We start from the raw sequence: 14281 nt of genomic DNA on the forward strand, positions 1-14281 counted from the left end.
TATATTGTCACTCAGAATGAAATATCTAGAACATTATGCTGGTGTATTAAGTGTAGAAATTGTCCCTTCAACCCATCTCCAAATTCTTGAACACAGACTTTCTCACCTGTTCCATTCCTTTTCTGCACTCTGGTGTTGTGCTGATAAGCTTACACACTTGAAAGAATAGAAATAATAATAATAATAATAAGCTAAAATACCTCCCAATTTCCTGACAGAAGTGATCTGAGGAACCTATTGCCTTAGAATAACTGAGAATGGATACAAGGAAGAAAAAGGAGGGAATGTGTTGGAAGACAATTTCCTCTCTTGGATGAGAGAATCAGCACCAAGTAATTGAGACAAACGAAGAAAAACTAGCAACATTCAGGGCAATCATTCAGCCAGAAGGTACACGGCTTTCATGTCATCTAGGTATTTAAGAGATGGAAAGTATACAATTTTTTAAATTAAAGCAGCAGAAGGTGCTAAATTAAGATAGGTAACTCCAGGAAACTACTTTCACATCAAAGATCATAAATGCAAGCAGTCTATAAAATTTTACAGCACATACCAGTTTTTTAACTGATTTCTGTTGAACCATATGTGAAGGTAAGGGGTCCATAGCACTGAATTTTATCTTCAATCAACTCTATTAGTCATAACACTACAAGATTATAAAATACTTAATTTAAAATCTGTAAAAAAACACAGATTAAGCAGATGAAACATGGGACACCCAGGTTTTCCCAAACAAATTGCAGAAAAGGGCGTGTGATCTCTACTGGTTGAACAAAAAAAAACGCATGGGGAGGACCAAATATGTATGTATATACATTAGAAAATGAATGCAATTTGGTCAGACTAGATCAAATCTCTGCAGCTGCACAACTTCACTAAAGTGTTTAATGTCCTCGGACGTGCACAATAATCCCAGGTAAGAGGGGAATTGATTTACATTGCTTTCATAGCATTAAATGCTCTAATTATTAAATAGCCCTCAACATATGGCAAGGAATTAAGGAATGTAAATCAGGAGCCACGTGCTACACAGTAATCACATAAATGGTTCCCAAATAGCAACACTACTTCTGGAAGGTTAGCAGAATCATACTTTCCTGATTTACACACCATTTTCACAAACTAGTGGTGAAATACTCTGCATGATAAAGCAAACTATTAATAGAGTAGCAGTGGTAAACAAAATTTCCTTTAGTTTGTGATTAATTTCACTAGAGCATTACCATGGAAAAAACAGATATAAAAATGTGCTTAAAAATTAATCTTGGGATAATAAAGTGCTTTGATTCTTATAATTAAAATGTATTAGACTTTTTACAGTATTAATTCAAATTCTTCTGCTGATGCTTTAATTTAGCAGTTTGGTGAATACTACAGCACCACATCCTCTATAGCTGTTTCTTGAGATAGATGACTCATTGTTGAACAACACTAATATCAGAAATTTAAATGCATATATATACCATAACAATAAAATTTCTTATCTCTTCTACTTTCAAGTTTCCAAAGGATATTTGAAAAAACTTTCATACAGCTGTTTAAATCTGTTTAAAACTGGTCAATGGTTAGTATAACAATTTTATCTCCCTCCTTCCCTCGTCATCTCTTCTTTTCTGCCCTCCTTCCCTTTCCCATGCTTCTTGCTCATAGTGGATTTTCACCTTGGCTTGTATTACCCTAATGCTAGGTTGTTGATAAGCAGCTCTTTTTTTGCTTCATATATGTTATTTGGAGCATTTAGAAGCTACTTTTAGATATTAATTGGAGCCACTAATACTGACAATTAAAACAGACCAAAATACTGTAAAAAAAAATGCATGTGCTGTTTTAATAAACAGACAATTACAATGTCCTTCTGCACGATCCTTTCTGATGAAATACCTCTCTTTCTCCACACTATTAATTCTAAAAATTGGATGCACTAGATTGTGCATTGAAAAGGTTATCCCTAAAGATGGTCACAAAATGGTAGCATTGCAAGAAAACAGAAGCAGGAATATGTATTCAGGAGTACTTCCAGAAGCAACAGATCTGTCTCAGACCAGTCAACAACACCCGAGAACTGTGCTGGCACAAAAGGAAGGCCACGCAGTCTCTGGGTAAAGGATAATCTTCACTTTCTACCTACCTAGGAGTCTGCCTTGACATCATTTCAACCTCCTCCATCCAGTCTCATTGGATAAAAAATCTTTCAGGCATCTGGATATCAGCAGCTGCACCTGGGAGGAGGGTAAGGCAAGGCTGGGTTTCCAGTCACAAAAAAAAAAGTACACAGCTGCCTCCACAGGGCATGTCTTGCCTGGACTTGGGTAACACTATATTTAGATGGATTTAAATAAATTAATCTAATTTTGGTCAAGAAAACAGCTGGGCATTTTTTATAATAATGGACAAAACAGATAGGTATTTAGAAAAGAAAAAGGTGATATAAAAACAGACAAATAAAACAGGAGGAACTTTGGAAGGTGTCTCAGGGCACTGCAGAAGGGTAGTGATTAGAGGTTCCTGGGTGTTTCCTAAGGAGGCGTTGATCTCTAGGACACACAATGTTTTGCAGCTTTTCAGTTCCCTGTACACTGCTGAAGTAAACAGAGAAGAATTCAATGAAATACAGTGACTATCCTTTAAAATACTGTCTTTTCACATATTTAATCCTTTTCAGGGCTTCAGTATAAGGTGATAAAAGGAAAAATGTGGCAAAGACCATAAACAAGGGTATTTCCTCTTCATTTTTGCAGATCCTGTCTGCCAAAAATCTTAAAATTTTCAGTGGGGTCTTTATGAATAATAAATAAGCTCTAGAGTTGTACAACACTGTGCATCCTGCTGTTCTGAAGCAGTTTAAACCTTTCATTTACACAGACTTTTTCCTTCAGCTATATCCTCAAGATCTAGCACACTAATTTTTTTTTTCACCTTTTCCAAGTAAGATAGAAAGCTGCAGCCATTATTTCAATGTCTTGCTGGCTGTCTGTTAAAGAACCTTAGAACAACTGAGTCTAAAAAGAACCTTTGCAAGGTCCAAAGCACAGCAATCTCTGAAGACACAGCAAGTTGTCCAGGTCATATTCTGTCAATTTGTGAGGATCTCCACAAAGATGGAAACTCCACCACAACTCTGAGCAGCCATTATCTCTGCAACTGTTGAAAATCATCAGCATATTATTTTGCCTAGTAAAGTTAAGGAGGGGAAGGAAATAATTCTTCTTCTTTTTCTTTGATCCTTATAGATTATACCTCATAAAGACAGTATTCTTACACTGATTGCTTCTACACAATCTGGCCTTGAATGTAGTAGAAGCCTATTGTGCTATACAGAATGAATGTCTCGTGGCAGTTTCTTCTTTATGGGTGCTAAAATACAGAAAATATATTTAAATGTGTATTTGCCATTAGAGGGCTCAAGAACAAAGGTTACAATAACCCCAGCCTTTTCTTCACAAAAAATGCTGAAGGAGTTATCCATGTCCATTTAATCCCAAGTTTTTGGTTTTCATTGAACGTAAAATGTCAAAACTTGCCAATTAATTGTCTTAAAAGTTATGCATGACTATTTGCTTAAATATTGGTTGTTGTCACACAAGCAGAAATCAACAGCATTAAATAGTGATGCTAGTCATATCACAGTATGATATAATTGCCATTTTTCCTTAAATCAAACATATTCTTAAGGTCCATTTTTTCACCTTTGTGAAGGGCAGTGTATTCCGAATATGGTCTGCATCCTATACATCTAAACCCAAAATGTCAAAGACCATCAATGCTTTATTATAAACTGGTTTAATAGCTCTTCACCAAAATTTTCCCAATATCTTTAGGTGATTATATAACTGAATAAGAGATCTCTATAGCTTCCTTCTTACATTCTTCATTAGCACTCTTTTTTTGGTATATCTTATTTAAGAAAATATTTGAAATGTAATTTTCTGTATGTCTCCTTTAAAAAGAATATACAAAACAGAGTACTCCATGAATGCATCACAGCAATAAGCATTAAAGGATTTTCCTGACACTCTTTATAAGTACACCATTTAGTGTAAATAGAATACTATTAATTTTGTATCAAAAAATCCTTCCATTTTTACATATTGACTAATAATGTTTTCATTGTAAGCAACATATCCATTAATTACTACATTTTTAATTCACATTTTGCTTGGTTAAAATCCATGAAATCCATTAAAATCCCCAAAGTTATCCTGAATGAATTTCTAATGCACTTAAATATTTCTGAAAATATTTTAGAATTAGATTATTTAAATAATAATTATATTTCCAATTCAGGTGGCTTTATGAAAATTGTATCATTACACAAGGGTAATAAAAACTTTGGAACTATGATATTGCATTCCTTTGGTACTCAGATATTTAAACTAGTCCGCCTGAATGAGAAGTAGTTGTATATTTCAGATAGAAAAAAAAAATCATTGCAAGATTTAACATGATAAAAGGCCTTAGTGGAAAGCAGTCAACAATAGAATACCTTGGATATCTGCAAGACCACTCCTTCTCAATCATTTCCTAAATAACTCAGAATAACTGCATCACAGAGAAAAGGTGATGGTTTTGATGTCTTTGTCCATCAAATCTGGCTGAAAAATGTACCACCCCATCAGTCTGATTTACAATGAGCACCAATGAGCTACACAGAAATCTGCAGTATGTGCTTTCACAGCTTCCTTGCAGATGAGACAGAAGTGAGCAAAGCTCTAACTCAGCCTTGGTGTCGTCAGCAGTAATTCTAGCATTAGAAGCAAATGCTGATGCTTTGCCAGGAGAGGGGAAAAAGAAAGTACTAAATACACATGTTCAGTGAACTGGGAGAGCCTCCCAGACTAGCTCCTCTATAGGCATATATAACTGCTGTAAATTGTCTACATTTCTGTTAACTCATCTGAGGCAGAGGATTTGACTCTTTGGGATGGTGCTGTGCAGGCCTGGGAGTTGAGCTCAATGATCCTTGTGGGTCCCTTCCAACTCAGCTTATTTGGTGGTTCTGTGATTTTTTGCTTTGCATCGTGCAACACTTTCCCCAGTTGCACTACCCTGCACAGTTGTAGCATTAATTTTATTTTTACGTCTTCGCTGTTGATTCATTCCCAGACTTTCCATAAACAAATAACCAAATAACCTCTGTCTAGCTATTCATCCTCTGTCCTATACCAGACAATTTTTCTGGTTGTTCTTTAGTATCAAAGAGGTTTCTGTGGACTTTTTATCCTTCCACTTTCCTAATGGAACATTCCCTGGAATCCTTATAGCTTCTGAGTTAGTTCTGTGCTTGGATTTTAGCACTGTCTGCATGCCCTGGATAAGTCATTAATGAGATTTTCATATCCTCCCCTCTATTGCTTTTCCATTTTTTACAAGGAATGCTTTTTGCCAGTATACATTATCCACAGCTCTAACATAAATTAACCTGAGTTTCTCGCTGACTCCTCTGAAAGCACTATTATGGCCAGATTCCACATGGCCCTTCCAGGTATGCCCAAAAGAGGAGCATACAGTAGTTGACTCCTTTGTGTCCCAGCATAGCTACAAAGATAGTGAGGTTTTAGGAGACACAAGTGCTGCCCTGAATTGCTCTGTAATAGCACCAGCAGAGAGATATTACCATTTCCTAAAGATGGACATGGAGCAAAGAAAGGCTAAGGAGGCAAACAGAACTGAGATGGGGAACTGCACTTTTTTCCCTTAAAAACAGTAGAGAAAGCCTTCTAGTAGTGTTCTGCAGAAAAAAAAAAAAAAAGTCAAAGAATCTTTCTTTATGATACTCTGAATTTGCATTAAGCATGTTTGGGGCTGACAGAGACCACTAGGTTTGGCTAGGGGACTAGCCAAACCAGGGTCCGCCAGCTAGGGACTTCCAGAGCTACAAACTCCTCTAAAGCTCATTAAAAACTCTGAATCATAGCGATGTATAAATACAGTGCCCTAAATTCAACATATTTCAGATTATCAGCATATGACCATGGCCGTGTTTCCTGGCAACTGAAAATCTCCAACTCTTTGATAAACACACACACACATATATATATGCTACAGCTCTCCTGATCTGGGCAGGAGACAAAGTTAATCTGTGAAAAAATGAATTTACCTTGTGCTCATACTGGTGAGTGCATCACACAATTTTTAATCACCAAGTCTGATATTCTACACCATCAGAACATGTGAAAGCAGAGATGGTTCCTTCAAAATGGAATCACAGTGCATGTAATTTTCACCTACCTACTGTCTTATCTTTCTTTTTTTTTTAACAACCAGCATTCAACTCTTTGGTTACAATAAGAATTCCATTCCTTAAGCGGGTGAGACTGACCACAGTTTGCAGAAGGATCCTGACATTTCCATAGATCTTTTCAACGTCGATATGGCTCTTGAAATTTTAGGCTATGAAGTCCAGTCCTCTCTCCTTGTAACTTCCCTTTTATTTTCCTGGATTTTTTTTTTCTCCAACATTTTGGAGAAAAAGAAAACATAGAGGTTTTCTATTCAATTATGTTTTATAAGTTTTGGAGACTAGAAAATACAGAAGTTCCATAGCTGTTGGAAAGGCCAATTTCAGATGTGAGAAAGTAGAGAAGGCTGAATAACTTATGGAGATGGTCAGGATACTGAAGTATCCAGCATGATCATATCTGATCATGGGGCAGAAGAAAGCAGACAGGTAATTCAATCACTTACAGATATTTTGGTTCCTTGCTTAGTTTTAGTGCCCATTAATGTATAGATTTCCTTTCCTATATGCTAAAAAAAAGCAAAGCGTTTATGAAAAAATGTTACTCTAAGTGTCTGGCAAACATTACAGCAAATAAAAAGAAGAAAATACCTTCAAGATTTGTAGAAAGTCATAACCAATTAAGGTCTGTATGACTTGCCATTTGCATGGCTATATACAAATTAATGCTAATGATACAGGAAATTTGTTTTGAAGTCAAACTTGTAATTTATTTTGATGACTAAACAGAAATGGCATGGAATGTTTGGGCAACATAGTTCATTTCAGAGCTGGAAGTGCAGTCAAGAGTGTTCCAGCTGCAATCCTGTGCTTAGCATAAAATGAGCACAGAGAAAAGATTATCTCCCCTTGAATAAACCCATGCTCATCCATATCAATACAGTAGGCTATGGTATATATCTAAGTCATAAGGGATGTCTCTGGCTTCAGGGGATGGTGCAGATCTTCTCCCTGCCAACACCCATTTTGCAGGTTATTTCATCATTGTAGGGTTCATACATCACTCAAGGATCCCAGCTGGTAGGATAGCCAATAGCCAACAGCCAAAACCTGTTTATCTGACAGCAGTGTACCACCAGTAAATCTTCCTCAACAGTCTCTAGAAAATAGTAAACAGTTTTGAAGTGCAACACTAAAGCATCAAGTTACATACTGTCATTGCTCACACAAAGTCTCCCAGTAAAATGAATTACAAATCTATTCCTTAATTCAAGAACTGCATCCTAACCAGATGTTTACTTAGCTGAATTTAATAGACAGTCTTTCAAGAAGCATATACATTTCCCTTTTGTTTGTCAATAACCAGATAAAAAGCCAGTATTAACCCAAAACATTTCATTACTAAAGGGGCAATTTTTTACAATGAGCTGGATTTCTACCATATGACATCTCTGGAAATGTCTTTCACAGCAAGTGAAAGTGGGCTGCTGAATAGCTCTTGCTTTCAGATGACTTTAGAAGAATTCATCTCAGACCCTGGACTATTTCTGTTGTAACACATTAGGCCAGATTGTGATCCCTGTCACAATAGTGATATGTGCATGATAATGCAAACTGCTATGCCACAGTAAACATTCTACTGGTTTCAAATGAGCTATTTCAGATACAAATAAATGGAAGTGAAACATAACTGAGACTAGGTATCTTACATTAATGATGTGTGGCATGGTCAGAATGAAGCAATCTCTTGCAAAAACACCTAGAAATTCCCAGGGTTTAGTAGGCACGCAGTGCTAAAGAAAAGAAGGCTAATTATTTCCACATCTTTCAGACTACAGATCAATATAGAAAAAGGAATAAATGCTAGAAAATTCCTGAAATATGAAACTACAGAATTACTAAGCACTATGCACAAAAGCCTTGTTTGGTATGTTTTGTATCATGAAATTTCACAGCTGCCATTTACAAGCATTCTTTTGAACTGTAAGAATCCATCCATCCACAACTGAAGAATTTTTGAAGATTAAGATTAATGTGTCATGAATCACCATGGTTTAATATGCATGACACAGTTTCATTTCACACATATTCTGCATGGGTTGATTGCCATGTATACCAATATCAAACAGATGTTAATTCTTTAATTTTTTTGCTCTCAGAGTATGTTTTAATTATCTATGAGTCTTCATAAAGAAAACAAGGGAAGTTATTTTGAAGCAAATGTAATGAAAAATACAAAAGAAAAAGCCATAAGATCTTTTCTTTATTTTATGTTCTCAACAATATAATTTCAATATTAAAAACAACAAAACTTGATATGTGAAGGAACTGCAGATTGTTCTCATTAAATGGCTTATTCCTTGTAAGCAAGAAAACTTTGAAATTTTTTCTAATAAAATGCATGATTTTAAAAGCCCTGTCAATTCAATATGAGCTTGGTGATATGAAATGCTTCTGCAAGTCATTGTATGTTCATACTATGCCCAAGTTCTTAAATTTGAGTATTTTGCAAAGAAATCAAAACTCCTTGTAAAACATAACTATATAAATTCTCGCATCAACAGTGCTATAGGTTCCATGTGTCATCCAAATTAAAAAGTCTTTGAATACAAAATATTTCACAAGCCTCCACTGTACAGAGGCCAGAAATGGAAATGAAAAGACATCCTAGGTTAAAAGTAATGTATAACGAGAAAGCTGTTTTAGTCAGCATCAGCTCCCACTTTCTGCTGTGTCAGATGCAAGCCACAATTCTCCAGGACCAGAACAGCAACAGAGCCACAGGTCAGGATTGAATGGTATTGGATAAAAACTCTGAGCTTTAAGTAATGCCTAATTTGATCAGAGTTGTTATTGTAATTTCCATGGAAGTTGGAGTATGCCTCTAGCTTTGGGCCTGATCTTTCCTGAAATCAACAGGAACAGGAATGGCTCCCAAGGATTTTGTACTAGAATTAGTTTCACCAAGCTGAAACAGTTTCCAGGTTGAGAATTACAATTACAAAAACTGTTACGAATAATAATAGCAGAAGTGTATATTTGAACCACACATGTCAATGTTAGATAGTATAAATAGAGATAAATAACAATAGTAGATAAAATACTGCCAAAACTAAGATATTCAGCCCCTCCCTATGTCATAGAGATTTTTCTCTACACAGTAATAATTTCAACACCATAAAAATTATTTAAATTTCTTGCCTATATAACACATACTGACACAGGATGGCATGCAGCTTTAAAATCAAAATGTGAACTGACACTTTGAAAAATAACAGACAGTCATGGCTCAAGAGTGCAGTGACCTCTGTCCTCCAATATTCTCTGGTTTTTTGTATTTTTTTTTCCAAATGCCCAACTAAATGTAAGGTGCCCAGAAACTAAATGCATATTACCAGTGACAACCTAATTACAAAGAAGTCAAAATCACAACATTTTCACTGAATTTACTGGGCCAAGGAATGAATCTAAAATATGGAATTTATACACATCACACGAAACACTTGTGCAGATTTCTGAAAATATACACCTATCGCATTGCAGGGAATTTAGCCTGCATTCCTTGTTCAATCAAAATTCCCTGACTGGAATAACAGCTTTAGATGTTATTTTTGTTCGCATTCTGTTTTACTATGTTAAAACACGGGATTTTTTTTCTTTTTACTTAAGATAAATGTGTGAAAGTGCCTTCTTTCCATTCATAGATGTTATCTTTCTCAAACTTCAAATGATTCATCTGGGTGAATGTAGTTATAAATAATTTATCAAGATACATACCAGTTGTTAGGGAAAAAAAAAAACCCGAAGGAAGAATATCACTGCATAAAATCTGAACATTAAAATTGATTTTATAAAATCAATCTTTAATTGGTTTTATTACCTCCTAATCCAGGTCTGAGGCGATTATCATAACCATCCAGAAGTCTGTCTAGAATTCTTGTAAAGATGGTGATGTTATTCTTAGCTTCATCTTCCAGGGAGTCAGCCAGCACTGATCTAAATGGATATTTTACATTTTAGAAGGTGCTAAGTATGTTTTAACATACACTCAACATGCATTTTTTTCAGGCTGGCCTTTACTTGCTGCATTATAACAGGAAAGATATATTTAACAGTATACAAATACACAATTTACATATAACAAGTTCAGACATATAAGAGTCAACAGCATACTATTTAAAATATCCAGGAATCTTTTTACAGCAGCCTTTACTTGTAAGCATCTTTGCATTACTGTGAGTGCTACTTCAAGCTCCACTAAAACCGTCAGTGGAGGCTGTGCTGGTGCAAAACCCTAGAAGAGCTTTCCAGGCTTTAGTGGCATGTCACTCCTGGACCGATAACCCAGGATCCCACGCACAAACCCATCTCCCTCCAACTCTGTCTTATCTGTCCTCACTTAGGTATGCTCTATCTCTGGATAAATTCTGTGGATTTGCCTCCACCCAATGGTCATGTAATGTACATGACCAGAAGAACTAACATGAGGGAAAACTCCAGCGATCATGCTCAGGGAGTCCTCTGACGCCAGCAGTTGGTGGGAGGGAACACCAATGGTGACTAGCAAGCTGCAGGATAGCTGTGGACAGCCTTCATCTTTCTAAAATGCAATTTTTTCACAAAAAGCACTATCTGATATGTCATTAGATGCAGAGAAACCTTATTAAAGTTGGATGGAAAAAGGAATCATAAATGAAGTGTCAAGAAGAATCTGTAGATCACCAATTGTTTCAAACTTCCCGAATAAAGAAAGAGACATTACAGTCTTTATGGATCAAACCTCTGTGGAACACACTAGGGGCTGGAATATGAACCCGCTGCCCAGCCAGCTGTGGCACTCCATAGTCCTCCGGAACCTGGGCACCCAGACCAAAAGGATTTGTTCCAGGGAAACCCTGACATGAAGAAAGCCTTACCCATGCAAATGTTACCGTGCCAACAATTTTAAGCAACATGCATGTGAAATACATGAGCTTATCGGTCTTATCTACTTAAAACCAGTATATTATTACCAAGGAAGTAAAGCATCATATGCTATACACATTACCATTCACACCTTTTCCGGCTACCAAAATTTTTAACCCCAAATGTTTGAGTATTAATCATCTTGAAATGACGGCATTCTGAATGCCATAATAGCAAGCATGTTTTCCTCCTCCTCCTCCTCCTCCAAACCAAAAGTAGATTTGGGTGATATTTTCTCTGAAGTAAGCTATAATATGATTAAAGATAAGCCTGTATGTTGGCCCCCAGTTCAATAGCATAAAGAAGAATTTAAATGTAAATCATTGCAGTCTGTGCTTTCCATCACATAAACCACAGAATCAACCTAAACCATGAAAATGTCATGTGTGATTTTACTCATGTGTCAGTTTTTTCTTAGTTGCAATTACTGGATGGCTCCTTTTTGGTTTGTAAAATATATCATTGTACTCATGGACTGCCAGAGTACATCTCTGCCATTTTTAATTCTTATTGAGATACAACAGTTTTTCAACTCAAGAGTCCACAAAAAAATTAGATCAATACAATAACACCAAATTAGGGTCAAATCCTCAAACTTTAGTCAGGCGTAAAGTCTTTAATAACGCATATAGTCCCTTTGACGTCAGTAAGATTACTCACTTGAGTAGGGTTTGCAGGATCTGGCCCACTGTGACTCAACTAATACTGCACCATAGTTAGGTATAAAGTGAAACAGAAAACATAGTTTCAGAAAATATTTTGTTCGCTGGGAAACAAACAAAAATATTGGAGACTTGTTAAATCATAGGAAACTTGCATTACATAGCATACAATCTTTACCATATTAGGACAAGAGCTACTGCAGCCAGAACTAAAGCAAGTAAATTAAAGTTACAAACTACAATTAATTACATGTTTAGGGCCTGTGAACAACACAAAAGTATAGCGTAATAAAAATTACTTCCTCTTGTGCTATCACTTTAGAAATCGAGAACTTTAAACAACATAAGAAAAGTTGATCAATAAATGATGCTATTGTTTTATGATATGTGATTGTGAAGTTGTATGCTATCTCCACCTAGAGGTTTAAAGCTTAAGCATCATTTTGAATTCTATTATGTTTGACAAAAAAAAAAAAAAAATCAAGAAAAAAAAAGGCATGCCCATATTAATAAATATATGAGCATTGTTTTAAAGACAGTGATTTGCAGCGTGACTTCATGATAATCTGTTTCTCCATTTTGTATGGTACAGAATCACAGTGTTACAGTAACTCAAATCTTTAAGATCCAGAAAGGCATTTAAAGAAATTGTTATTTTAATGGTGAAATAAAGAATCAATTCAGAAACCATTTAAGGGCAAGAGATCATGCTTTTCTGGTCCCTAAACTACATTCTAACGCATTTGCTCTCGAAACTATGTAATACAGCATTCAAACAGCTACGAAAGATTTTTTTATTACGTTGCCACATACTATACTTTTATAACCTCTCACACAAGCTTACCCTTGTATGCTACAAGCAGGTTGTAACATACATGTTCGCACTGAACGACAAAACTAAATGTACTCACCTTGTTGGTAGCCACACCAATAAAACGAGAAGAACCAACTGCATCTCGGAGAGTGTCAGCTTCCTCTTCATCGCTGCTCTTTGGAAAACCTAACGGTGCAAGAAAAACACAAACCCACTCTCAGCTACAGTCAGTCTCCGCCAAGCAGTGCTTTCAACTTAACCCGAGGAAAATATGTCACTTCACTGGAGAAAGGAAACCACTGGATTTCCGCAGCACTTTTCAGTACTAGCAACTTATTGTATCTCCATCTTTCCCAAAGATCCTGCTCTGTGCAAGGAGGCAACGTATGATCAGAAGCGGCATGTGAGCCGGCGCATCAGATGCTTTCCTGTTCCGTGATGTGAAAGCCCCGAGACGAAAAGGAACAAAAAAAAAAAAAAAAAAAAAAAAAAAAAAAAAAAGCGTATGTATGGGAGGATGGGGGTTTAACCACCCCTCGCCTCACTACGGCACACCGCAGCCGGGGGGGCGGGGGGGCGGGCGGGAGGCAGAGTCATGCCATTCGCCAGGGCTCGGTGCGGGGACCGCGGGCGAGCCGCCCCCCGTCGCCGCCGAGCGCCCAGCACGTTTGACAGCTGCTCGGCCAAGCAGCGGCGGCCGCCGCCGGGGGGACGGAGGGGGGCGCGGGGCGGCGGCGGCAGCCCCCGCAGGGCGACAAGTTGCGGAGCGCAGCAGAGCCCCCGACACGGGCAGGCGCTGCCCGCGCCCGCGGGGGACGACGCCGCCCGCCCTGCGCTGTCCGCGGCAGCTGGGGACCCCCGGGGACCCTACCTGGGAGCAGCGGGCGGGCGGCGAGGCGGGGAGGGAGGGGGAGAGGGAGGGGAGGGAAGGAGGGAGGGGAGGCGGGTGCCGCCGGCGAGCGGGGCAGGCGGCGGCGGCGGGGAACGCGGGGCGGCGGCGGCGAGCGGGGCCGGGACCGAGCGCATCCCGAGCGGCGGGCGCGCGCGCGCGTGCCTGCGCGTGCCGGGGCGCGGGGCTGCCCCGCGGGGCGCGCCGGGGCCGTCACGGGGCCGCGCCCGCCGCGCCCAGGCCGGCGCGGGGCACGGAGGGCGCGGGGTCCCCGCCCGCGGCGGCACCGGCACCGGCCCGCGGCGGCTTCCGCGGCCTCGGAGCCCGGAGCGGGCGGGCGCGGCAGCGTCGCCGGTGCACGAACGAGTAACGGGGCGAAAAGCGCTCCCCAGACCGGCAGAACACGTTTTCCGTAGCCCTCCCTCCTCAGCCTGTCGGTCGCCTCCGGTCCAGCGTGCGTTTGCCGGGGCACAGCCCCAGCAGCCCCGCCGCGCTGCCCCGGACTGCGGCGGGAGCGAGAAGCCGCCAGCCCCGGCTCCCACCCCGCTCCCCGGCTGCCTCATTAACATTCCCTTCCCCGCTTGCCCATTGGCACAGTCTAATTGGAATGCAGAGAGAAGAAAAGTCTATCATTTAACGCGAGCTCAGGATGCAGGCAGACAAGGAAGCAAACCTCGCTTGTATTTTTTTTCTTTTTTTCCTCCTCAAATTGCATTACTTTCTGTTGCATTGTCTTTTAAAGCAGGTTGCCCTCCTTTCGTATATGCAATCCT

The 14281-nt window shown here is 39.1% G+C and overlaps 1 protein-coding gene across 1 annotated transcript in view; it reads right to left on the reverse strand.

Annotated features, from left to right (window-relative positions):
• Positions 1-13938, reverse strand: part of GABRA2 (gamma-aminobutyric acid type A receptor subunit alpha2) — a 65699-nt gene extending 51761 nt beyond the window's left edge. The window contains exons 1-3 of the mRNA XM_066185690.1: positions 13903-13938; positions 12717-12805; positions 10059-10174 (exon numbers count right to left, since the gene is read on the reverse strand). Coding sequence (XP_066041787.1) covers positions 10059-10174; positions 12717-12787 — 187 coding nt within the window. The 5' untranslated portion in view covers positions 12788-12805; positions 13903-13938. The remainder of the gene's footprint in view (positions 1-10058; positions 10175-12716; positions 12806-13902) is intronic.
• Positions 13939-14281: the final 343 nt, after the last annotated feature.

The sequence above is a fragment of the Chamaea fasciata genome, unplaced genomic scaffold (assembly GCF_029207755.1).
Source record: "Chamaea fasciata isolate MVZ Bird 193981 ecotype frontalis unplaced genomic scaffold, bChaFas1.0.hap1 SCAF_6, whole genome shotgun sequence".
In the NCBI taxonomy this organism is placed as follows: Eukaryota; Metazoa; Chordata; class Aves; order Passeriformes; family Sylviidae; genus Chamaea; species Chamaea fasciata.